General features: G+C 48.0%; 1 protein-coding gene and 1 non-coding gene across 5 annotated transcripts; one reads left to right on the plus strand and one right to left on the minus strand.

The window, feature by feature from the left end:
• The first annotated feature begins 3003 nt into the window (after window positions 1-3003).
• Window positions 3004-26647, plus strand: CMBL (carboxymethylenebutenolidase homolog). Of its 4 annotated transcripts, none has more exons than XM_038583326.1 (6): window positions 3004-3094; window positions 16112-16345; window positions 18357-18464; window positions 22342-22484; window positions 24789-24880; window positions 25901-26287. In XM_038583326.1, the coding sequence occupies exons 2-6, from the start codon at window positions 16131-16133 to the stop codon at window positions 26078-26080; spliced, it is 738 nt and encodes a 245-aa protein (XP_038439254.1). In that variant the 5' UTR covers window positions 3004-3094; window positions 16112-16130; the 3' UTR covers window positions 26081-26287. The 4 variants fall into 4 exon arrangements, with proteins under 4 accessions (XP_038439254.1, XP_038439255.1, XP_038439257.1 ...); XM_038583327.1 differs by having other exon boundaries at window positions 3021-3116; window positions 25901-26647; XM_038583329.1 differs by lacking the exon at window positions 25901-26287 and adding an exon at window positions 25175-25754 and having other exon boundaries at window positions 3021-3116.
• TRNAE-CUC lies at window positions 6726-6798 on the minus strand. Its single transcript has one exon. It is a non-coding gene; the product is annotated as a tRNA-Glu (tRNA).
• Window positions 26648-26899: the final 252 nt, after the last annotated feature.

Below are 26899 nucleotides of genomic sequence, written 5' to 3' on the forward strand. Positions count from 1 at the left end.
CTGGTTAAGTGCCTGCCTTCAGCTCAGGTCATGATCTCAGGGTCTGGTAATGGAGCCCCATGTCAAGCTTCCCGCTCAGCAGGGAGTCTGCTTCTCTCTCTCCCTTTGCCCCTCCCCCCACTTGTGCTCCCTCCCTCCCTCTCTCTCTCTCTAATAAATAAATAAAATCTTTTTTTTAAAAGATTTTATTCGTTTATTCATGAGACACACACACACACACACACACACACACACACACAAACATACACACACACAGAGGCAGAGACACAGGCAGAGGGAGAAGCAGTCTCCATGCAGGGAGCCCGACGTGGGACTCGATCCCGTGACTCCAGGATCATGCCCTGAGCCAAAGGCAGACGCTCAACCGCTCAACTGCTGAGCCACCCAGAGATCCCTCCTTTTTTAAAAAAAAAAAAAAAAAAAAAAAAGGAATTGTAGGGATGCCTGGGTGGCTTGACAGTTGAGGGTCTGTCTTTGGCTCAGGGTGTGATCCTGGATTCCTGGGTTTGAGTCCCATGTCGGGCTCCTTGCATGGAGACTGCTTCTCCCTCTGCCTGTGTCTCTGCCTCTCTTTCTGTGTCTTTCATGAATAAATAAATAGAATCTTAAAAAAAAAAAAAAGGAGTTGTAACACTCAAGCAAGCTTCATGGAGAAGAATTCTAAAAGCTGGAGATGATTCTCATAAACAGTAAGAGAGAGAGCAGCCCTCTCCCCAAGGTGGGAAAGCCACAGAAAGGAAGGCACAGGGCAAGAAAGAGTCCATCTCCCCTCAAGCGAAAGGTACAAGTTAAGATGATGAACAAGACCTTAGGAAGGATCTGCTGGACACTTTAAGGAAAATACGTGGGAAATGGTAGGAATAAATTGGTTTTGAATGCTGTGGCAGAGACCTATTTCATAATATATAGAGCTGTCTTGTAAAATTTGAATCTACAGCATATTTTGCCAATTGAGACTGATGGGGAGGCAACTTTTTTTTTGACTTTTAAGTACATGCATAAATTTAACACTGAGCTAGCAAACTGCGGCAAGGCATAGAGTCTTGTGGTTATGAATTGTCTCATATTAACAACAGTGTTATTAAATAAGTTAGTAGTAATGCTTGGGGAGTTAAATTAGCAAATAGAGAAAAATGATGTGTAGCTCATCTCCAGTCTTTCTGTGTATATGGTAATTCTAAGATGCTGGAAGATGCTTAAAAACAGCCTTACAGAAACAATTTTGTGTTTTGATGGAAAACTATGCTTCTCTGGAGGACGCTTTCCAGGTTGATTCTCATCTTTCAGTGTCTTGGGGACATTTGACAATTGTGTAAATTGTAGGTAAACGGTAGACAAACTGTCCTGTGTGACTGCCCTCCTTCCCCACCCCAGGAAAAAAGCCAGTTTGCTTTGCTTCCATCTGCACTTTCCTTTTGACAATTTTTTACTCAAAATAAATGTAAATGTGTGCTTTTTTTTCACCTTTCTTTTGAACTGATCTTTTAACCTTTTTTTTTTTTAAGATTTTATTTATGTATGTATGTATTTATTTACTTATCTGAGAAAGAGGAGGAGAGAGAGTGCATGAGCCAGGGGAGGGACAGAGGAAGAGAGAGAGAAACTCAGCAGAAATTCAACCTGAGCAGGACCCCATGCAGGGCTGCAACTCAGGACCCTCAGACCAGGACCTGAGCGAAATCAAGAGTCCCACACTTAACCCGCTGAGCCACCCAAGCTCCCCTGAACCTGTTGTCACCTCTGCCTGGTTTCTTCATTAATTAACGAGTAGAATAAAATCTTTAACACATGTCATTTTAAAAAAATTTTTTATTTATGATAGTCACAGAGAGAGAGAGAGAGAGAGAGAGAGAGAGAGAGAGACAGGCAGAGGGAGAAGCAGGCTCCATGCACCGGGAGCCCGAATGTGGGATTCGATCCCGGGTCTCCAGGATGGCGCCCTGGGCCAAGGGCAGGCGCCAAACCGCTGCGCCACCCAGGGATCCCTACACATGTCATTTTTACATGTGTGTGAGCACAATGATTTTACCTTTCCCTGAATATTACCGTTGAACAGTCCCATCATCTGTCTCACAAACCATACTCCTGTCCCCGTTTTCTCTTACTGATTTGCCACCTCTCTGCAGAGATCCCAGAGGTAAAAATCATCCTCAATCTGGAGTCACACATCGATTAGAAGCGTCTGAATTAATAAGGTTCTGTCTTCGAGTCAGAAGACCTGTGGTTAAACTCTTGCGACCTCACGAAGCTGCTACTCCTCTCTTGCCGCCGTTAGAGATTTTCCTAGGCCTCGTTCTTCCTCTTGCCTTCATCTTTGGAGCCAGCTGAACTGGTTATGACAACTTCAGGGGAGCAGACAAAACACGGAGCGGGAGCGGGGAGGGGGCAGCTATGACTAGGTAACGACTTATTTTTAAAAATAGCCTAATCTAGATTTACAACCAGGAAGCCCCAGGTCCTGGGAGCCAAGCGCACATGTGAATTTCACTGGGGGCCTCTCCCTGCTTCCAGGCTTCCTCCCCCGCAACCGGCCTTCCCTGCACCCCCCCTCCTCTCCCCAGTCCCCCTTCCGCCCCCCCTACTCCAGGCCTCCTCTCCCACTCCCCTCCCCACCTCCCCCTGCCCTCTAGACCTCCCCTCCCCTCCCCTGCCCCCCCACCCCGTGCCCCCCAGGTCTCCCCTCCCATTCTCCCCCCTGCCCCCCCCACCCCTGCCCTCCAGGCCTCCTCTCCCACTCCCCTCCCCACCTCCCCTGCCCTCTAGACTTCCCTCCCTGCCCCCCCACCCCGTGCCCTCCAGGCCTCCCCTCCCCGCCCCCCCCACCCCGTGCCCTCCGTGCTCCCCGCCCCGCCCCTCCCCTCCACGCCGGCCTTCCCGGGAGGCTGGGAATCCCAGGCCGCCACTGGCCCGCGGGGAGCCGCCGCCCTCCGTCACCGCGTCCACTTCCGCCCCAGGGGGAGGCGCCTGCCCCCTCCCCCCCCCCGCCCCCCCCCCCCCCCCCCCCGCCGGCTGCCCGAGCGCCCGCCCCGGGCTCCCGCCCCGACCGTCGGGCTCGGGGGCGCCTCGGCGCGGGCAGGGCGCGGGCAGGACGCGGGCAGGGCGCGGGCAGGACGCAGGTAGGTGCGCTCCGCGGGCGTGGGCCGCCGCCGCTCTGCCCGACTGGCGCGCGTGGGGGCCGGAGGCCGAGCGGCCGCGCGGGTCTGGAGCCCTCGAAGCCCCTTTCCGAACCCGGGCCCCGCCCCGCGCCGCGGAGGTTGTGGGCGCGAAGGGCGTCCGGCCGGCCGTTTCCCTGCTGGTTAACCCCGTCTTTGAAAGGCGTAGTCGAAGTCGTCCTGTGCGTAGACTCGTGTTTAGTTTTTCCGTTTATCGCACTGTCTGGGTCTTTCATGCCATTGAATACTCTGTGTAATGACTGTCCTAGGTGGGACGTTTGGGTTGCGTAGTTTTTCCAAAATAAACCTGTGGGGAGGAGTGAGCATTTTTGCATCAAAACGTGACCGAACCGGGTGGGAGCTTGTCCACCAGACGTGCAGCAAGTCAATAAACATTGGCCATCGAGCTTTTGCAGAGGAGAAAGGTAGTTGATGTATTGGCGCCACCCAGGAGAACTGGACAGCTAATGCTCGGAAGTCTAGAATCCTCCGGTGGCTTGCAATGAGGGCTTCTAAGGGCAAACTTTGGGGAAGGGGTCTCCTGAGAAGGTGGCCACTGTTGATTGGAGGCCCATGGGTTCAGACCAGCAGGTGAACTCATGCTACTTTGTCTGGTGCCCTGGAGGAGGTCTTTTTCATCTCAGGTGGCTTGCAATCTGGAAAATATCTGTATTCCTCATGTTAGAAATTTAAGCAAGCATTTTTCTAAAAAAAGATTTTATTTATTTATTCATGGAGAGGCAGAGACACAGGGAGAGGGAGGAGCAGGCTCCATGCGGGGAGCCTGAGGTGGGACTGGATCCAGGGACTCCAGGACCATGCCCTGGGCTGAAGGCGGCGCTAAACTGCTGGGCCACCCGGGCTGCCCTAAGCGAGCATTCTTATCCCTTGAGCCTAGGCCTACAAGTTCCTTGAGTGGCCCGGCTGTGCCTGGGCTAGATAGGGGCCCCCGTGTTCATTCTTTCACCTGAACTGACAAGATGGACGCTGGCTTCAAAAATCATTATCCAGGGATCCCTGGGTGGCGCAGCAGTTTGGCACCTGCCTTTGGCCCAGGGCACGATCCGGGAGACCCGGGATCGAATCCCACGTCAGGGCTCCCGGTGCATGGAGCCTGCTTCTCCCTCTGCCTATGTCTCTGCCTCTCTCTCTCTCTGTGTGACTATCATAAATAAATAAAAATAAAAATAAAATCATTATCCACATTTGGCAGTATTTCCCCAGTGGTTAGAGAGGTTCTAGAAGAGAGGCATCAAGACATCCTCGGTGCTGGATACTTGATACGTGTTGCCCGGAAAGACTGTACAAGTCACACACACAGTCATGTGGGTTGGAGGTGTTTTTGATCTACTTGCTGTTGGAAGATACAACCTGTTGTTTTCAAAGTCCATTTAAAGCAAGGTGGTCAGAAGTGAGCCGGACAGGTGTCCGGGGAAATGCTATCCAGGCGTCAGAAGAGTTTGAGAGAAGGCCAAAGGCAGCCATGTGATTGGCATGCTTGAAGGCCACTCTTCACATCTACCTTTCTAATTAATGCTACCTAGACCTGTACTCTATGGAAAATACAAGCATGATTGCTGACAAACGGGATTCCTGGGTGGCTCAGCGGTTAAGTGCCTGCCTTCAGCCCAGGGCGTGATCCTGGAGACCCAGGATCAAATCCCACGTCGGGCTCACTGCATGGAGCCTGCTTCTCCCTCTGCCTCTCTCTCTCTCTCTCTCTCATGAATAAATAAATAAAATCTTTAAAAAAAATGATTGCTGACAAACAAATATCTGGAGTTGTTGGTGTTGTTAGATTACTGATGGGTAGACGGAAAAGTAGGGCTGTGCCTGAGCCTTTCCAGCTGCATGATCAAAAATCAGTTACCAGGCAAGTTCCTGCAGTGTTTTACTCAGTAAATGGAAAACACCGAGCCTTCCCCATTAGCCACAGCCTTCCTGTGTTATCTCTCAGCCTTTGTTTTGCTTGCTGATGGTTTCCAAATCTCTGAAGCTTCTAGTGATTTGTTCCTTGACTTCTTTGCTGGTTACAGTCCCATCGATGCCAATTCCCTTTGCTCATTGAAATCTGTTTTCTCTGTTTCTATTGGAGAAGTTCATTGCATTGGGAAATCTAACTTCTGAGTTATTTAAATACTTGAGGGTATGCAAGCAGGAAATCCATACGTGCTGGACCATTAGTTTACCATCCCTTCCTTGCCTTTTTGACTTCCAGTGAGAAAAAGGAAATGTTGTTCAGTTGCACTGTTAAAAGAAAGTTTTCAGCGAAGGGTAAAATCATACTCTCATACAGATGTAAAAATGAGCATATGTTGGGGCACCTACCTGGCTGGCCCAGTCTGGTAGAGCATGCGGCTCTTGATCTTGGAGTTGTGAGTTCAAGCCCCATGTTGGGTGTAGAGATTGCCTTAAAAAAATTTAAATGAGCACATGTTAAAGATTCTATTTTATTCATGAAAGAGGGAACCATGCAGATGTTATAACTGGTTCAAAAGAGAAGTCCAGAAGCACAGGTATTTATGGGGCAAAGGAATGCCTCAGGAAGGTTCAGGTTAGGAGAGGGGGCAGGACAGGGTAGCCTCCTGGAATTGGCGGATCAGATAGCACCAGTGATGCCCTGGGTCTTGTGCTGATGTGGAGGCGCTCGGTGTGTGAAGCAGGGCTGTGGGGTGTTAGAGAACAAATCATTCATTCATGGCATTTGTTAAAGAACGGTTGGCAGACCTTATTCAGGATCATCGAGATAGGTGTAGGGACCACTGAAGTGGGGTTTTATAGGAGGGGAGAGATATTGGGCTCAACTCTGGAAAAAACAAAGGAAAGTGGGAGTTTACAGCCAACGAGTGGAGTAGGGGACAATGGATGGGAAGTGGCTAAGAGGAAACATCACAGGGAATGGGAGTTCTGGAAAACTGACGTAACAGGGTTCTTGCAGAAGACAGGCCAGTGTGGTCAGGCCTCCCCCCGCGGGGGGGCGGGGGCAGGGGAGGATGAGGGGCCAGATTAGATTTAGAGGGTCAGGGATTCTGCAAAACTGACTTGGCGGGATTCTTACCGGAACTGGACTTGGCCGAGATGCCATCGGAAACGAGGGTCAGGGTCTATTTGAGGAGAGAGTTCAGAGGAGCTCGGTGAAGGAGAGTCTTGGGTAAGGGGCGGTAGAGGTCAATTTGGGAGAGTGGCCTTAAGGTCATTCACATGTTTGTGGCATCTCGCGTGAAGGTCATGGTGGATCATGAGCGTTAGTGCCGAGCGCCAGTGTGGCCTCGCCAGGGAACGGTGCCAGTCAGGGTCTCCTCTGCAGGGGTGCGTCTTGGTTACTCTTGGTGCCATGAAGAGGGTTCTGCCTTTCAGAGGCTTCGGTAGTGGAGACCACAGATCTGATTTTGGGGTGGCTAGGGAGTGTTGCCAGGCCCACCTGCCGTGAAACAGAAAAGCCCTCCTCCTCCTCGTTCCTCCTCCTCCTCTTCTTTATTCCTTGGTCTTCCTCCTCTTCCTCCCCTTCTTCTTCCTCCTCCCCATCCTCCTCCTCCTCCTTCTCCTTCTTTTTCAAGATTTAAGTACCTTCTCCACCCAACGTGAGGCCCGAACTCACAACCCCGAGATTGAGAGTCTCATGCTCTACTGACTGAGCCAGCCAGGTACCCCAGAGAGCCCTTCTTGACATGAGGCCATCGCCGTACGTCAGGCCACAGTCCCCTCCCCGCGCAGGAGGAAACCTGTTGCTGCCTATGAACGACCTCGCGGTGAATGTCGTGCAGAAGGAACCTCGTGCCTCAGTGGAACAGCCTCTGTCATCTGTGGCACAGCCTATCGGGTCTTCTGACTCCGGCCCGTTCATTGTCTTGGCACCACTGCGACTCTTTGTAAGTCACTGGTAACCAGTGACTCCGTCAGCTCTGTCTTACCTGGTGGAGAACCGATTGGCTTCCTCCCACCTGTGGAAAACTGTTTTCTCTCCCTTTGCAATCGCAGTGTGCTTTTTCTCCAAACACATCTGTGTTTTTTCCCTTCTCCCTTCACACCAGTTGTCACATCTGTCTCATTCCCTCCTTTTATATGAATAAAATAAAATCCGTAATGTGTTCATTTTTAAAAAATCTTATGAGAGTTATGGTTTTACTGTTTTCTGAAAATTCTCATTTAACAAATGTGTCTTTTGGGGGAGGAGCAGGGCAAAGCCAAAATCCTGAAAGGGGGGGCACCTGGGAAGCTCAGTGGTTGAGCGTCTGCCTTCAGCTCAGGTCATGATCCAGGGGTCCTGGGATTAAGCCCCACATCGGGCTCCCTTCTTGCCAGGGTGCCTGCTTCTCCCTCTCCCTCTGCCTGCTGCTCCCCCTGCTTGTGCTCTCTCTCTCTCTCTGTGTCAAATAAATAAATAAAATCCTTAAAAAAAATCCCAAAAGGCATGTGCAGAAATTTTATGTATCCTTCAGTCAGTAGAGCTGCCAGGGTGTGTTCTCTGAGGCTCTTTCCCTGGGAGCACAGTGGGTGTGGTCTGTGCAGGGCGTCTGTCTGCCCTGTGGCCTTGGCCTGAGCACACCCTGCGCTGCTGTGCCGCAGATGGGTCTGGCTGGAGTCCAGCCCTCCACACCCAGGCTCTCCTGGCCATTGCCCCTTTGTGCAGATCCGTCCAGATGGTGGATCTCTTGGCCATACACATTCCTTCTGGAAAGTGGGTATCAATTGAAGATAAAGTAAAAAAATTCAGGCTTGAGGCTGCTTTGTAATGGCCAGGGTTTTTGTGGTCTCCATAGGACAACTCAGGTAAGAAATCAGCCCAAGGACATCCAAATTGGCAAGGAAAAAGTTAAACTATTTGCAGATGATGTGATACTCTTTTCAGGTAGAAAACCTGAAAGACTCTACTGAAAATTTGCTAGAATACATGAATCCAGCAATGTCACAGGATATAGTCAATGAACAGCAATCTGTTGAATTCGTATATGCCAATAATGAAGCAAAAGAAACAGAAATCAAGGAATCAATCCCATTTACTATTGCACCAAAACCCGTAAGATACCTAGGAATAAACCCAACCAAAAAGGGAAAAGATCTATACTCTGAAAACTATAGAATACTTATGAAAGAGTATTGAAGAGGACTTAAAGAAATAGAAAAACTTTCCATGCTCTTAGATTGGAATAACAAACATTGTTAAAATGTCTATATTACCAAAGCAATCTACACATTTAATGCAATCCTTATCAAAATACCACCAGCATTTTTTATAGAGCTAGAGCAAACAATCCTAAAATTTGTATGGAACCACAAAAGACCCTGAATAGCCAAAGCAGTCCTGAAAAAGTAAAGCAAAGCTCGGGGCATCATGATTCTGGACTTCAAGCTATATTACAAAGCTGTAGTCATCACAACAGCATGGTACTGGCATAAAAATAGATACAGAGTTCAGTGGAACAGAACAGGAAACCCAGAAATGGACCCACAATATATGGTCAACTAATCTTCAACAAAGCAGGAAAGAATATCCAATGGCAAAAAGTCTCTTCAACAAATGGTGGTGGGAAAACTGGGCAGCCACATGCAGCAGAATGAAGCTGGGCCACTTTCTTACACCATACATGAAAGTAAATTCAAAATGGATGTGAGACCTAAATGTGGGACAGGAAACTGTCAAAATTCTAGAGGAGAATGAAGGCAGCAACCTCTTTGACCTTAGCTATAGCAGCTTCTCACTAGAGACATCAACGGGGGCAAGGGAAACAAGCAAAAATGAACTATTGGGACGTCATCAAGATAAAGTCTTTTGCACAGTGGAGGAAACAACAAAACTAAAGGCAACCTACGGAATGGGAGAAGATACTTGCAAATGACACATCAGATGAAGGGCTAGTATCCAAGATCTATAAAGAACTTATTAAACTCAACACCTAAAAACCAAATAATCCAGTTAAGAAATGAGCAGAAGACATAAATAGCCATTTTCCAAAGAAGACATCCAGATGGCTAACAGACACATGAAAAGATGCTTAACATCACTCATCATCAGGGAAATACAAATCAAAACCACAATGAGATACCACCTCACACCTGTCAGAATGGCTAAAATTAACAACACAGGAGACAACAGGTGTTGGCGAGGATGCAGAAAAAGGGGAACCCTCTCACTCTGTTGGTGGGAATGCAAGCTGGTGCAGCCACTCTGGAAAACAGTATGGCAGTTCCTCAAAAAGTTAAAAATAGAGCTACCCTATGATCCAGCAATTGGACTGCCAGTATTTACCCAAAGGGTACTAAAATACACCTTCAAAGGAGTACATGCACCCTGATGTTTAGAGCAGCATTATCAACAATAGCTGAACTATGGAAACAGTTCAAGTGTCCATTGCCTGATGAATGGGTAAAGAAGAAATGGTATGTATATACATACACACACACATTTATATTTATGTAATGGAATACTACTCAGCCATCAAAAGGAATGAAATCTTTACAATGATGTGGAGGGAGCCAGAGTGTATTATGCTAAGTGAATTAAGGCAATCAGAGAAAGATGACTACCGTATGATTTCACTCATATGTGGAATTTTATTTTTATTTTTTAAATTTATTTATGATAGTCACAGAGAGAGAGAGAGGCAGAGACACAGGCAGAGGGAGAAGCAGGCTCTATGCACCAGGAGCCTGACATGGGACTCGATCCCAGGTCTCCAGGATCGCGCCCTGGGCCAAAGGCAGGCGCCAAACCACTGTGCCACCCAGGGATCCCTCATATGTGGAATTTAAAAAACAGGTGAATGTTTGGGAGGGGGCAAAAGAGAGAGGGAAACAAATCATGAGAGACTCTTACTGTGGAGAACAAACTGAGGATTGATGGAGGGAGGTGAGTGGGGATGGGCTAGATGGGTGATGGGATTAAGGACGGCACTTGTGATGAGCACTGAGTGTTGTGTGTAAATGATGAACCCCGGAACTCTACTCCTGAAACCAATGTTGAACTGTATGCCAACGAAATAGAAATTAAATTAAAAAAAAAAAAAAGAAGAAGAAATCAGCCTAAGGAATCAGGCTATCCACAAATAGCACATTGGACATAGAATTTGCCACTGTTGGTACTAGATTGTTGTGACTTCTCCTACTATTAATAGTTTTATAACCAAGCTTGTGAAAACAAAACCATGAGGAATAGTTTCAAATTTTCTTTGAGTAAGTGACTAACTCTTGATTTGTGTTTCCTTAAAATTTAGTTATTTTCTTTCTAGAATATTCTGGAAGGTACAGGAAATAATATAACAGCCACCCATATTCATGTGACCCATGGCTTAAAAAATGTGGACATTTTGTCCTTAATCAAAACTTTCTTAGGAAATAAAATGTAACAAATGCAATTAAGCCAGCAGTCTTCACCCTCTCTCTCACCAGTAACCCTGGTGGTGTGTTTAGTCCTATGTGTTTTTAATATTTTTTTAGCATCAAAAAGGCCATTGTCTTTTTTATATAGCCTTATATTTTAAGGTTTATCACATTGGTTGGCATACATGTAGCTTGCTCACTGAACTGCTATGCAATACTCTTTTTTTTTTTTTGCAATACTCTTTTTATGATTGCACTTGTATTTGTGTACAAATTGTATTTGTTTCCCGTGTATTTGTTTCCTGTGGCTGCCACAACAAATTAGCACAAGCCAGGTGACTTAAGACAACAGGAATGTGTTCACACAGTTGTGGAGGCCAGAAGGCCAAAATGAAGGTGTCAGGAGGGCCATGCTTTCTCTGAAACCTACAGAGGGGAATCCTTCCTTGCCTCTCTCCTAGTCTCTGATGGCTGCCGGCACTCCCTGGTGCTCCTTGGTACGCCTCACTCCGATCTCTGCCTGTGTCCTCCCATGATCTTCTCTCCATGTGCCTCTGTATCTAAAGTTCCCTCTTAAAAGGATACTAGTTATTGAGTTAGTAGCCATCCTAATCCTATGACTTCATCTTAACTTAAAAAAAAATTATTTATTTATTTGAAATGGGGAGGGATAGAAGGAGAGGGAGAGAATCTCAAGTAGACTCCCTGCTGAACCTGGAGCCTGATGTGGGTTGGGGGCTGCCCCCCCTCCCCCCTGCATCTCACAACCTTGAGAACATGACCTCAGCCGAAATCGAAAGTCAGACATTTAACTGACTGGGCCACCCAGGTGCCCTGACCTCATCTTAACTTGATTATCTCTGCAAAGATCCTATTTCCAAATAAGGGCACATTTATAGGTTCTGAGAGTTAGGACTTGAACATATTTTTGGGGGGGAAAGAAGTCAAGCCACAATAATGAATACATTACAAGTTATCCTGTTCTCCTGAAAGTCAGATTGCTTCCCGTTATTGCCATCACATCTGTGCTGCCAAAAGCATCCCTTCCATACTCAGCACATATGTGCACCAGTGTGCATGTGTGCACGTGCACACACAGAGGTGTAAGTTTTTCTAGGGAATACACTCAGCTGTGGGATTTCTGGGTTGCAGGGTATCTGCATCTTTGACCTTGCTAGACCTTGTCAGACTGCTTTCCAGAGTTTGGGTCAGCTCACATTCTCTCCCTTTTCCCTGCATGGACAGTGTCTCTTGGTGCTAACAGACATTTCCCAATCTGCAAGATGCACAATAGTATCTGTCTTATGTACAAAATAGTATTATTTCTTAAATGCCAGTGAGGTTGAACATCTTTGCCTAAGTATATGTGCCATTCAAGTGTACCATTTTGTGAGTTGTCTGTTCTTATCTTTGGAGCATTTTTCTCTTGGGTTGCTTTTTTCTTGTTGATTTATAAGAATTCTTTGTATATCTTTTTTTTAATTTTAAATTTTTAATTATTTATTTGAGACAGAAAGAGACAGGGGAGGGGTGAAGGGAAGGGGAGAAGCAGGTTTCCCGCTGAGCAGAGAATGGGGTGCAGTCCCAGGATCCTGAGATCATGACCTGAGCTAAAGGCAGACACTTAACCAACTGAGCCAGCCAGGTGCCCCACATTCTTCCTATATCGTACCTAGATGCTAAGTCTTCTGCTTTGAGAATTGTATCTTGAATAACAATAACTTCCCCACCACCACCACCACCTGGGCTATTTTGAAGCAAATCCCAGACATGTAGTAGTTTTATCTGTATTTACAGCAGCATGTAGCTATAAAAGGTAAGGATTGTGTACACACACACACACACACACACACACACAAACCATCACTGTGGTAGTATTATCCCCCCCGCCTTCCCCACCATTAACCATAGTTCTTAATACCATCAAATTCTGGTCAGTTCAATTTCCCCCAGTTGTCCTACAAGTGATTTTTACAGTTGACTACTGCTATGGACTGAATTGTGTTGCCCCTATGTTCATCTGTGGAAGCCGTAACCCCCAATGTGATGGTGTTTGGAGGGGGTGCCTTCAGTGGTTAGGTTTAGATGAGGTCATGAGGGTGAAGCCCCTTGATGGGATTAGTGCTCTAATAGGAAGAGGCCAGAAAGCTTGTTCTCTCTCTCTCTCTCTCTCTGCCATGTGAGGACACAGGGAGAAGGAGGCTGTCCACAAGTGAGGAGGAGAGTCCCCATTAGCACCCGACCCTGCCAGCACCCTGATCTGGGACTCCCAGCCTCCAGAACTGTGAGAAAGACATTTCTGTTGTGTACGCTGCCCAGCCTGTGGTATTTTGTTATGGAAGTTGAGCAGGCTACTATGTACTTAATGAAATTATTAATTCTTTTCTTTATGGTTTATGTTTTTGGGTCTCATGTAAGAGATGCTTCTTTACTCCAAGATTGAAGAAACCTGTATTTCCTATTTTCTTCTAACAGATGACTTTTGCTTTCCTACTCAGGTTTCTCACCATGTGGCAGGGCTGCTACGTGGTAGGTGGGGATCCACTGTGATCTGTGTACTTGCCTGGGTCACTCAGTGTCGCATTTTATCCCCTTTATTGGCCAGTCCATCTACCCGCCATGGATCCACCAAGCACTCCTGCCCCCGTAATGACCTCCAGAGTCCTGTCCTGTTCTACTCCATCTCTGTGCCAGCTTCACACCACCATCCTGCTGCTGGACCTGGCTGGAGGGATCAGCCTCAGGGACCGTGCACATTTCCCTGGTCTTTCATTTTCTCACTTCTCTTGACCCATCCAACCTCCCGCCTGCTCTCACCCTCACTGTTGACTCTGCTCTCAGGTCTCTGAGCAGATGTGAGTAGGGAGCATCCATAGCCTCCTGCCCCGATGCCACCCAGCCTTCCACCTTACCTCCTGGGACTGTGGAGGATCCATCTATGCTTCCTAGGAAGGTGATCTTCTCCATGTGCTGACCCTGTTCCCTATCACCTACCTAGAGACCATTCCCCTGTGCCTCTCTCACCGTTGGTTTGGTTTGGTTTTGCTTTCTTTTCCTCTGTGAGGTACCATTCTCATCCACATATAAATGTGCTGAGATTTCTTCCATTAAAAAATAGAAAGACATGTTGCCTTATCTTCCCTTCATCTTCTGCTCACTCTCTTTGCTCCTGTTTCTGGCAAAAACCTTGAAGAGCTTCTGTATTCACTCTGATTCTCTCTTCTCATTCTCTCCAGCCTGCTGCTGTCTTGCTCATCCTGGTCCTTCAAACCTGTTCCCATGGAGGTCACCCTGACATCCACGTTGCTCAACCCTGCGGCCAACATCTGTGTCTCTCAGGGCATGTCTTCTTGTAGAACATCATGGTCTACACTCTGCCTCTTTGAAACCCTGTCTTCATGTGACTCCAGGCTCATGACTGGGGGTTCCTCCCCTCTCGCTTGCTATTTCTTCTCAGGCTCACTTGCTTGTTGCTTCTTACCTTCCCAAAGCCTTTAATGGTGAAGGCTCCAGGGCTCGATCTTCTAGATCCTTCTCTTCTTTGTCTACTGTCATTCCCTACATTATGTCATTCACTCTCAAGGTTTTAAATATTATGTACAGCTGATTCTCATTATTTACAGTATAGATTGACCCTTGAACAACATGGGGGTTAGGAATGCTGACCTCCGTGTATCCAAAATCTGCATATAACTTTTGACTTCTCCTAATACCCTATTGTTGACCGGAAGCCTTATTGGTAAACAGATGATTGACACATATTTTGTGTGTTATACGTATTATATATCACTTTCTTACAATGAAGTAAGCTACAGAAAAGAGAGCGTTAAGAAATTTTAAAAAAGAGAAAATACATTTACAGTCTTGGATTGTATTTATTGAAAAAAAATCCATGTTTAAGTGGATCCGTGCAGTTAAAACCTGTATTGTTCGAGGGCCAGCCATAGTCATGTTCTGTGAAGTCACATGGACAAGTGGACCAGCAAATCCTGAACCACTGCTTCGAGGGGAAATACCAGTAGGTTCCTGTGAGCCTCTGGTCACATTTCTGTCAACTGGTCAGTACATAACCTTGTTTAATATGCCTTACTTAATATACAGTTAACTTATTGACGTTGAACCCATCATGAGCAGCTGTAGCACATACCTGAACTAAACTTGTCTACTGTACATATTGTCTTTGGAGGCACATTGCAGCCCTCGTACCCGTTGGATCATGAGACAGCTCTTCAGCACTATGCATGGAGTCCATTTTTAAATAATGAAATCACCAGCAAAAAGCACTGAAATGCAGAAAACGTGGCACTCAACAGAAGGCAAACAGGATGCTTGTTTGCAGTGGGAGCTGATGAGAAAGCAGAGCATGGCCTTGTTAGACCTTGGTTGGGACTGTGCGTGTCAGTGACTCAGATTTGTCACTGCTTTACAAAAGTCTGTGGATGGTGGCGAAAGCACTGCAAATATTGATTTTGGAGTTGCAAGTAAATTTTGCAACTAGGCAAATTCATGTGCATGGAATCTGCAAAAAAACCGAGGCTTGGCTGTAGATTGCTGACTGTTCTCAAATTTATAGTTTCAGCTTGGACCCCTGCCCTGAAATTCTTATTATGAGCTGTCCACTGAGCTTGTCTGACAGACAATGCAGACTTACTGCCCCACATTTAAGACCCTACCTCCTCAAATCTGCTCTTCCCAAATCTCCTCTTTCTCATTTAAAAACACTCTGTCCTCTTCCAGTTGCTTGGGCAGAAAACCTCATCTTCACGGACTCCTCTTTGCCTCATTCCCCTTCATGTGCCATCTGCCAGAAAAACAGTTGGCTTTCCCTGCAAATTCTCTCCAGACCCCAGCCACCCTCAGGCTTCCCCCCCCTACCGTCCATCTTCAATGGGTAGTGTTTTTCTGGTCATGGATTGTGAAAATCTTGCTCTAAGTAGATTTGCATTTCCTTCTGCCTTGTGCCCAGGGATTTCTCTGCCCAGGGCCAGTTGTTCAGTTAATTGCATAATCTATTCCTACCCTGAAAGGGTAGTGGACATTTTGGGGGATTGGTTTCTTTCTTCCCCTTCCTGAGCTTTCTAACCATGGTTTTAGTCCTAGTTGGTAGAGTTTTCTTTTCTTTTTTTTCTTTTGTTGTTTTTGTTTTTATTTTCCCCACTAAATAGAATCCTTTGGAAGCTCTGACACTGTATGGGGTCTCAGTCACAAACCCCCATCTCATAGGGTCCCAAGGCTTCACTGGACACAGAATCCTAAGCACTGGGTTGTGTCACTGCTTATTCCTGGGTCTTGCCTGCTCCCCAGCGTCCCCAGGCTCCCCTTGTATTTGCTCATGCCACCTTGAACCTGGCTTCACGTCTCCTTTCCAATGCTGGCTCGGGGTTGTGCCCATTTTTCCTATGAGCTCCATTTTAATTTTTGTCTGTTGGTTACGTTCACTCTGGTATTTCTAGTGTTTGTAATGGGAGTGGATTCCTGTTAGCTCCAATCAGAATCCCAAGTTACCAGTGATTTCCTCCATGAATACACTATGACTGTAGTTAAAAATAATTCTTTAATATACTCTTGGTTTTATTTACTGTATATAATCTTGGGATTTGCACCATTCAGATTATAAATAATGCATGTTTCTCTCTCTGTAGCCCAACTTAAATCTCTCCAATGGCTAACGAGGCTTATCCCTGTCCGTGTGACATTGGCCACAAGCTAGAGTATGGAGGGATGGGGCGTGAAGTTCAAGTGGAGCACATCAAGGCTTATGTCACCAAACCCCCCTTTGACACGGGCAAGGCTGTGATTGTCATCCAGGATATCTTTGGCTGGCAGTTGCCCAATACCCGATACATGGCTGACATGATCGCAGGAAATGGATACACGTACGTATGAAGTTCTGTTGCTTTCCTTAAATTCATGGAAATTTCTGTGATCTCTTTTGTTCCCTTCTGGGAAAACAAAACCCAAACCAAAAAACCTCGACTGCGTTCTAAGTTAGGCTACCTACTTCCTTATCTCCCCGGGGTGCAGATAAATGGGAAATGTCAAGTGAACCCAGAACACCACCTGGCGTCCAGAGGAAGCCACTGCTCCCAACCCAGTCCTAGGGCTTCAGTTTCTCCTTGGCGTGCCTGGCCCCATAGACTTGTCGGACCCTGAGAGAGTTATTTCCCGATGTGGGGCCCTGCCTGGACACAGGTACTGGACGCCTTGGGCAGACTCACCAGCTCTGAACTGGATCTGCTCCTCTGGCCCTCGATGCATCTCAGCCCAGGTCAGATTTCAGCAGGGCGCCCGGGGTTATCCTAGTGCCAACACAGGCTGTCCTGTTTGAGTTACAGGGGCTTCCAGAACTGATACCATGAGGCCTCACTCCTCTCCCGAAGGTTATGCCTTTGTCAGATCTAGTGGCGTGCTCGCCTTTGGCAGATACACCTGTCTGCTCCCCACCACACCAGGTCTCGGCAAAGTGTCAGCAAACACGGAGGAGAGGATGAGCCACTCCTTCCCTCCAGCTTCAGAAAGCTGAAGACCCAGCCAGCCCTGAGTGTGGCGCACCCCTATTTCCTTCGTTGGCTCAAAAAGCTGCAAATCAAAGTGTGCACCTACTTCATTTTCCTACGAGAGGTCACTTTGAAAGCACACCCAGTGTCACATGATGCAAAGCTAGTGCTGACCGTACAGAGGATTTCCACTGGAGTTATCACTTTTTCATGCCCCCAGATTCCATGTGGATTGCGAGGCAACGTAAGTTTCTAGGGGCAAGCCCAGTAATAAACTCCCTGGCCAACCCTGGTGGCCCTCTGGCTCTGCCGGAGCATGAGCTAGGGTGTTACAGGGGTAACTGTCCTTCATTCTCCCAACAACCGCCCCAGGATGGGCCTGCCCTGAGCCACCAGGTAGAGCTTGCAGGCTCCCACTGCAGCCGGCAGGCAGCTTGCACGGGACCGTGGCTCCCGTTGTCTCACGGTGGCTCATTTATTTGGAGGCAGAACATAAAAGATGACCAAAGAAGCCTGTGCCTGCAAGCCTCTCTCCCACTGATCCAACTCCTTTGCCCTCACTATCATCCTCTGAGGGTGGGCGGTGCAGAGTGCAGTCTGTTCAGCCAAGAAAATGGGGCTAAAAGTGAGGAAGTGACTTGTTAGGGTTACAGGGTAGACGGGGCAGGACTGGGACTTGAACTTGGATTCTTCTGACCCAGATGTTCCTTCCCTTCTGACAGGAAGAGCTCGGTTCCTCCATCCATGGCAATGGCCTTTATTTTGGGAAGCGAGTCTCTGGCCAGAGTGGTGTGGACCCACCCTCCAGGGTTGACTAGCATGGAGGATGGACACGTATTCAGGGACCCGGCTTGTTTTCTCTCTGTGGCCCTTTTTAGGCCTCCCCATGAGGCCTTCCCCTCTGCACAGGAGGTTGTGTCCTGTTGGCATCCTGGGAGGAGGCTGGGGAAAATTGCTTGGTCATCGTGACTGGACGTGCTACTCAGGTGTACCCTCTGACCTGGGCTGATGCAAAAGGCCAGCCAAGCGATGGGACTGCTCAGGAGGTGGGGCAGGGGGAACCCTGTGCTCACCCCACCCAGGGCCTTGTCACCCAGGGCTCCCTTCTGTGCCATGAATCTTGTCGGGAGCGTGCCTGGCCGATTGCCCCATCATCTCAGATGGGCTGGGCTATAAGCAGGCTGCCAGAGGCCGAGCACCTACTATTGTGAAATCCCAAGTGGCCTGGCCTGATGCCAGCTGGCCTCTTTGATGGGATCAAAGTTGGCTTCTGTGGCCACCACTTTTCTTCTCCTGTGATTCAGAATCACTAACATAGCAAGTTTCTTAACGAATGTAAGCAAATACCCACAGCTCCGAAATGAAGAGCAGCTCATATCCTATTTTGCAGGGCCATCGTTCCAGACTTCTTTGTAGGGCAAGAACCCTGGCATCCTTCTGGGGACTGGTCCACCTTCCCAGAGTGGTTGAAAACAAGAGATGCCAGAAAAATTGATAAGTAAGTTATTATGCATGTTTGTGTCACCCTCCCTCCCCTGGCCTCCCTGCCCCAGGGCACCCAGGAGAGCAGGGGCTGGAGGGAGAAGGGGGTACGGTACAGCTTCACTGTTCAGACACCTACTCACCCTCCTTTATGGGGGGCTTCCATGGCCATGGCTAACGGAGTCTGTCCAGCTGCTTTCACTTAGCGCCGTGGGTGGCCTGGAAGGTGGGCCGCCAGCAAGCCCTCCTGCTGCCTCCGCAGGCTCATCTGCCACGCCCCCTTCCCCCAAGCTTCATGCATGACTGCCAAGGGAACTTGGTCGATGCACCACAGTGTGGGTGGGCAATTTCCCTTTACAAGGAGGCTTTCAGGGTCCAGAGGGTCAACACTCCTTCCTTCCTGTCCTGGCTGCAGAACCAGTCGAGACAAGGGGCAGAGAAAAGAAACCAGAGCAGGGCCAGCCCCTTACTGCCCAGATGATTGGAAACCCACTGGGCCACCACCACCCCTTGTCTAGACCGGACCCCACCTGCCCCTCTGAGAGGACTTTGGGTCTTTACACCAGACCTACCAGGCCAGGGCTGTGGTCTTGCCAGGGCCCAGGGAGCAGTGTGAAGAAATGAGAGGGATCCCCTGGGATTTCAGCCTTTTACTGAATTAGCTCCAGCGGCCCAGAAGCTTGGATCAGAGCGCTCAGCTGCCACTCCCGACACCCCCTTTGGGTCTGGACTAAGCATGGAGGGTTCCCCACACCAGCTGTGACTCACCTTGGCCATTTATCCTTCTGAACACTCTCCTTCCCTGTTGCCTGACATGGGCCTGAGGTTTGATAAGCTGCTCCCCCAGCCCAGACTGGGGAAGCTGCTAAGAATGTGGTCCCTGGCCTGTGGCCTCTTGGTTCTTGGAACTAACTCTCTGCTCATTTTTTCCACCATCAGAGCTGACCCCAGGGCTGCTGGCTGCTCTGTCCCCTGAGCCTGCTGGCAGGCCTCCTGGCATGGCCGAGTATCTGCACCCGGGGCCGTGTTAACCAGCGGGTCACCTCAGGGCCTTATGGGCCAGAGACCAGTCCATCAGCTGCCTGTGGACTGCGTCTGGGATGTCAGCTACCTTGTCTTCCTCTGCCCCAGCCTGAGGAGCCTCCCTACAGGGGTATGAAGGCCTGGCTCCCCACCTCAAGTCAGGCAGATCCTCAGGGGCCACCCCGGCTCTGAGTTCCCCTGAGAAGCTGCTTGAGGCCCATGTGGACACTGTGCCACAGCTGTCTTCTCCCCCTGCCCGGCTCTGCTCCCTTCCTGCCCCTTCTGCGGTTGGAAGGGGGCCCTGAGATTCCCGGCAATCACCCTCCTGCACACTTACCTCTTCCAGGTCCCTCCCAGGGGACCTGCAACCCCCTGAAACCAAAATGAAGCAAGAAGTGAAGGGAAAGTTAGAGGTAGAAACACAAGAGAGCCACAGAGACTGAGGTGTGGATGTGAAGTCCAGCTTGCCGTGGTGCTGGCGTGGGGGAGAATAGGATGTTTTGCTGCCTTCTGATGAGGAGCTGTGTGGGTCTGCCTTCCATTTGTGAATACAAAGCAGAGGGATCATTTCTGGCAGGTGCTGGAGCAGCCCGGTGGCACTCTTCCACGGACAAAAAGGAGAGCCACGCATTTTAAATAAAAATGAGACATCAAACAGAATCACCGGGGCGCCTGTGTGACTCAGTGGTTTACACATCCAACTCTTGGTTGTGGCTCAGGTCATGGTCTCAGGATCATGAGAGCGAGCCCCACACATTGGACTTCATGCTTGCTTAAGACAGATTCCCCCTCCTTCTCCCCGCGCCCCCCCCCCCCCCCCCGCCTGTGTGCTCTCTTTCAAAAAACAAAACAAAACCTAAAAACCAGAGACACTAACTTTGAAAGGGAGACTGAAAACCTTTATATGGTCAGGTGTTTTTGTTTGTAAGTAACAGAAGACCCATCTTAAATCTTAAATGCTGACTGCTTCAGCAGTCCTGGGATTTCTTGGTTTGTAGAGCTGCAAAGAGGTAGTTTCTGGCTTCAAGCAGGGGCTGGTTTCAGAGTGCAGAAACTATCTCCAGGACTTGCCTTCCAACATTTCTCTGCTTCATTGCCTGTAGGCTGGCTCCATTCTCAGGCAGCTTTTGCCCTTGGGTGGCAAGATGGCTGCAGCAGCTCCAGCCTTCCATTGGTCTCTTTTCCAGCAACCCAACAAAATTCTCATTTTACCCTGATGGTATGGCTCAGTCACAGGTCCATCCTTGGACTGGTCATTGCTACGAGATTGCAGTCCTCTGATGGTCAGCCTGAGCCACACACTTCACTCCTGGAACGGAGGGCAGAGTCCTCCAAGGTGTGGGGAGATGGGGGGAGGTGAGGGGAGGTGGGGGGAAGAAGTTTATCTAAAGCTAAACGCTGATGCTCCCTGAAAAGTGGGGAACACATGCAGAGCAACACAAGCAAAGACTTGCTCACTTGAGTTAAAGTATTTTTATAGAAATGGCCTCTTCCTTCCTGTCCCTTCTAATTAAGGACGTTATTCTTAAGATCAAAGCATTCGAGGAAAATTTACAACCACAAATGTCAAGAACTATTGCTTTTTCCATGTTATTTTGCAGAATTAATTATTGCTTATGTCATGAATATAACTGCTTGTATGCAGTGGTAGGATACATATATTTAAATGTGCTCAAGGATATGCTATGATTAAAAGGGAAAGGAAGTGCAAGAGAAAGGATTTCGTTTTCTTTTTTAAATTGTAAGCAGCATTTCTTCCTTATCAGATCATACAGAACTTTCTGGCTGGCCTCGCTTCCCTACCTCCATTTGGGTGTATTGCTTCTAGTTGGAAATGCACCGAATTCCAAGCAACCAATTTGCAAATGAACCATTTGCAAAGACAGGGCCACTATTCTTGTCCTCTCCTGGTTTAAATAGTGCTGATGGCTTTCCAAATTCTGCTCTGCTGTTTGGGCACAGGAAGGGACAGGCGGTACAGAGTTGGGATGTTAGCTGAGAGAGTGAATGTGCCAAGTCAGAGAGTTTGGGGAGGTGCCCATTTGGGCCTGGTGCCTGTCAGGGAAGAGTAGGCTGGGGTGCTCCATGGGGGCGGATCTTGGGATCAGGTTTTAGGAGCTGTGCTTAGGGCTTTGGCCTTTATCCTGAGGCTGTGGAAGGCCGGGGCTCAGCTTTCAGCTGGGATGTGAGCTGGTCTGATTTGTGGTTTGCAAAGAGCCAGCCTGCAGCCCTGTCAGGTGGTTGGAAGAGGCTGTGCTTGGTTAGAGAGGCCCGTGGGGAGATGTGCCCGTGGTGAGGACAGAGCTCCAAAAGTCAGAATCTTAGAACCTCAGGGAAGAACTAGCTGCTGCTGAAGCCCTGTTACCATCCACCGGCAGAGCACTTGCTGCCCAGCGCACTCCCCAGGACTCGTAAAATATCTCTTGATGTTTTTTGGTCTGCACCCCCGACCCCCGTGGCTTTACTGAGACACAGTTGACACATAATGTTGTGTAAAGTTCAAGTGTACACCGTGTTGATTTAATACATTTATATTTTGCATAATGATTGCCAGCACAGCCTTAACTAACATCTCTACCTATCACATAGTTACTGTTTCTTTTTTGTGGTGTGAACACTTAGGGTCTTTCCTCTTAGCAACCTGCAAGTATAGAATATAGTATTATTAACTCTAGTCACCAGGCTGCACACTACAACCCCAAACTCATCAGTCTTTTAACTGTAAGTTTGTGTTTTTTGTCCAGTCTTTCCCCATTTCCTCATGGCCCATCCCTGGTAACCACTCTACTCTGCTTCTCTGAGTTTGGCTGTTTGGATTCCACATATAAGTGATCTCTGTCTGTTGATTCTTGAATAACTTTCTGTTCTAGAGAGGTTGATGCCGTCTTGAAGTATCTGAAACAACAGTGTCATGCCCAGAAAATTGGCATTGTGGGATTCTGCTGGGGTGGCGTGGCTGTCCATCACGTGATGATGAAGTACCCAGAATTCAGGGCAGGGGTGTCCGTCTACGGTGAGTAGGCCTTGTACACTTTACACAGTGGAAATGGGAGGAGTAGTCGAGTGACGGCCCTGAGCTGCTTCCCAAGCTAACAGTTCCAGAGCAACACACAGCCCCATGGTGCAGAGATGGCCCAACCTAAGGAAATTGGCTTTAAAATCTGAAAGTAGAGGTGGAGGTTCGTAATACAGTGACTGGAGGACGTCACTGGGATTGTGGCATCTGGGTCCCAAGAGCCAGCTGTTGGGAAGGTCACCTAACCCGAGGGCTTGATTCTTCACCTAGGATGAAGAGGGTGACATTTGTTTCCGTGATAATGGTTACTATCAAGCACTATTTTTTATAAGGAACATCTATGAACATATTTTCCCAAGATAAGCATTATTTTCAACTGCGTACACACTACATATATATACATATACACACACACAGGGAAGGAAGGAAAGAAAAGGAAAAGACTCTAAAATGTAAGTAGCAGCATCAACCCCGGTATCATAGCAATGAAATAAGAACATACCTGTATATAGAAATGGCATACTAGGGGATCCCTGGGTGGCTCAGCAGTGTGGTGCCTGCCTTTGGCCCAGGGTGCGATCCTGGAGTCCCGGGATCGAGTCCCACGTTGGGCTCCCGGCATGGAGCCTGCTTCTCCCTCCTCCTGTGTCTCTGCCTCTCTCTCTCTATGTCTGTCATGGATAAATAAATAAATAAATCTTAAAAAAAAAAAAAAAGAAATGGCATACTAAGTTCATGATCGAGAAGCAGACCATAAAAATGTCAAAAAAAAAAAAGGAAATTTGGCTTTCTTTCATGATGGTACTAAGGATTCTTTTTTGGAGTAATGGTTTCTTGCTGTGGTGTTTTTGCTTACTTTTAGCATTAAAAAAAATCCTTTAAGCACGAACTTACAGGCAAGCTAGTAAGGGTCAGGTGCGGTTGGGCGCGGGAGAAGGCTGCCCCAGGTCCCTGCCCCCCGTGGCGCCCCCCCCTTCGCCCCCGTGCCCCTCCATCCAGCCTCGTTGGCCCCCCTGGACGCCTCGCCGGCGCCCCCTCCTGGACGCCCTGCACCCTACACGAGTTGCAGGGCTTGTGGGGACTGGGAGGCTGGAGGCTCCGCGGCGCTGTCCAGCCTGGTGGCCCGGCCTTCCTGTGGCTGCCCGCCTCCCGGAGAGGACAGGTGAGGACAGGTGAGGGGCGGCTCCGGGCTGCTCAGCTCGGCTGTGCTGCCCGGGACCTGGACACAGGAGGTACCCGCTGCTGTGCTGCTGCTTCCCACGGCCGGGGCCTGTCCCTGCCACACCTGAGTCAGGCTCGCCTGTGAGTCGTCTGATGGGGCTGGCTGGGCTCTGTCCTTCCCCATTGGGGCAGTTTAGCGAGCACTCCCCCACTTGGGTTGTGTGACCAAATCCCTCACCCCAAACCCCCCTTCATGGCAGCAAGAATCCTGTGCATCATCCAGCCAGAGTCTTACTCTGTTTCCTCGTAGTGATTTTCCATCCACTGCCCTGACCCTGCTCCTTGACCCTAAATCCCCACTTGTCCTTGGGGTACCGGGCTTGAGTGACCTCTCTCCCCTGCAGCAAACCCCGTTTAGAGGTCCCTGTTGAATAAAACTCCCTTATCGAGCGTCAGAATGACCCTTTAACGCAGCTCTTACCTTAACATGGCATTGGAGTGCAAGACTCTGGCCCGTGTTCCTCCAGCAGCGGGCACACCGCAGTCTGAATCCTCGAGGCAGAACGGGCTTTGACCAAATGCTCGCTAAAATTCTGAAATGAAGGACGCCAGGGAACTTTTACAGACGGCCTGTGAGGACCCGGGGGCACCCCCGAGACGTCACAAGCATGGTCTTGTCTGAGCACAGATACCTCATGAAACAGCCGCCCCGCCTTGGGAATGAAGTCACGGCACACTGAGGTCAGAGGCTGCAGGGCTCATGGACCGTGAGAGGCTTCTAGAACAGTAGGGCAGATGGTCCCAATGTGAACGTTTCTCACCTCTTGGTAGTTGAAGGCAGGTCCTACGGAGCATTTCTCGGGCCGCTCCTGTCTCTTTGCAAGCCAAGAAGACAGCAAGGTCCTATTCCATTATTTATGGTCTGACTCGTAGGGAAGGGAAGAGCGGGAAGGTCTGATGAGATCAGTTTCTCTTTGAGATTAATTTTATAGGCCACGCCACATCTGTGGAATTGCTAAAAAGGAAATAAGCCAAACACCAAAGCACATATTTTACTTTGAAAAATCAAACCAAACCCACATAGATTTCTGAGGTGCGTGAATGGAAGTCCTACCCCGTGTTCCTGTCTTCATCTTCCAGGCATCATCAAGGATTCTGAAGACGTGCACAGTTTAAAGAACCCCACATTGTTCATTTTTGCTGAAAATGATGCTGTGATTCCTCTTGAGCAAGTAAGTTGACCTCTTTCCTCTTCTCTTTCCTTCTTTCCTTGTCTTTCTAAGATCTATTTATTTAGAGGGAGTGCGTGTGCTTGAGCTGGTGGAGGAGCAGAGGGAGATGGAGAAAGAATCCTCCAGCAGACTTCCTGCTGAGCGTGGAGCCAGACCCGGACCTGGGGCTCGTTCTCAAGACGCTGAGATCATGACTTGAGCTGAAATCAAGAGTCTGATGTTTAAGTGACTGAGCCACCCAGATGGCCCTCCTCTTCTCATTTCTGTATTTAATAACATGATCTGACCTTTCAGGGAAAATGTTCCAAAGGGTTCATTTGTTGCTCCAAATATTTTTCAACATTAAAGTTTTAAAGGTGGGTGTTACTGGGGACTTAGGGACCATAACCCCCACAAAGTGCTCCAGGTCTGGCCTAGTTACTGGGCATAGAAGCAGGCCCTGCCTCCCCATCATCCCATGTGGAACCCATGAGTTAAGATAAAGTGTGTGTCGCTAAAGATGTGGGTGTGGGGGCACCTGGCTGGCTCAGTCGGTGGAGCTTGCAACTCTTGATCTTAGGGTCGTGAATTTGAGCCCACGTTGGGGATCACAGCTTAACTTAAAAAAAAAAAAAGACTTGGATGTGTTAAACCCCCAGCATGTTGATAAGAAAAAAGCAGAACTGTGGCATACAAGCAATCGTTTAGAAATTATTGTTGTTATTCATAATTAATACGTTATATTAATACAAATTTAAAATAGTTTATACTTGAATATTTTGTTGAATGTTATACAAAAGATATTTATACAGTTTCAAATAACTGGTATTGTGTCATTTTTATATGTTCAAAATCCTATCCTTTGCCAGAGGTAAGGACTGTGTTAGTTATAAAATTAAAAGAAAAAAAATTCATGATAGCAACAGAATTTAAGGCACTGATGTTAACTTTCTTTTATGAGCATTCAGAGAGTGTTTGGAGGATGGGAAATATGACTAGATTGTTAAAATCATACCATCCATCATATCTTTTGCACGTCAGGTCTCTTTGTTGACTCAGAAGTTAAAAAAACACTGCAAAGTGGAATATCAAATTAAAACATTTTCTGGGCAAACCCATGGCTTCGTGCATCGGAAGAGAGAAGATTGTTCAGCAGAAGACAAGCCCTATATAGATGAAGCAAGAAGGAATTTGATTGAGTGGTTGCACAAGTACGTTTAGCCGCGGCCAAGTATAAACTTCCTCAAAGTAGTTTGCATCCAGAAATTTGCTTTGGGATACTGGGGTCATTTGATTTAATTTTCACTTTATATAAAATACATCAAGGAATCCTGAAACTCATTATTCCATCTGAAACATACATTCAGTAGAAAATGGCAATGCATGGTATAATTTAACTTTTAATGCATTAAAAAACCCCCAAACCAGGTCAGTACCTGAAGAATTTGGATGATAGAGTAATATCCTAACTATTAGTAAAAACCTAGGGCTGTTTATGGACCAGCTGACAGCTCCGGTGTGGACTTCATGATTTTTAATTAAGTACATCCTTTAAAATGATTAACGTGCCAAAGCCATGAAGAACATGAAGTATTAACTCAGATTCAAAGCCCAGCTTAATTGGGCATTTATCTGTCTCAATGCAGATGAGTCTGTGGTGTTCATAATTTCGTTATGAGAGATCCTGAGGTTAAAATAGGGTTTCATTGACCTATCAAGCCCATAAGCTTACTTTTTGAATGTGTGGCTTTTTCTAAAAGCTAATAAAGAACCATGGGTTACACTGACTGTTTCCTAGGAGGTGATTTTCCCAAACATGGGCATTCGCGGGGCTCAGGGCCGGGGCCTGCATCGGAAATCACTCATGCATTCACTCAGAAGGATGGCGGTGCACAGGGTCGGGGTTCAGCTTTTAGATTTTATTTTTTCATTTAATTTTGTATTAGAATTTTATTATTTATTTATTCATGAGAGACACAGAGAGAGGCAGAGACACAGGCAGAGGGAGAAGCAGGCTCCCTGTGGGGAGCCCCTGGGACT

The sequence above is a fragment of the Canis lupus genome, chromosome 34 (assembly GCF_011100685.1).
Source record: "Canis lupus familiaris isolate Mischka breed German Shepherd chromosome 34, alternate assembly UU_Cfam_GSD_1.0, whole genome shotgun sequence".
Lineage (NCBI taxonomy): Eukaryota > Metazoa > Chordata > Mammalia > Carnivora > Canidae > Canis > Canis lupus.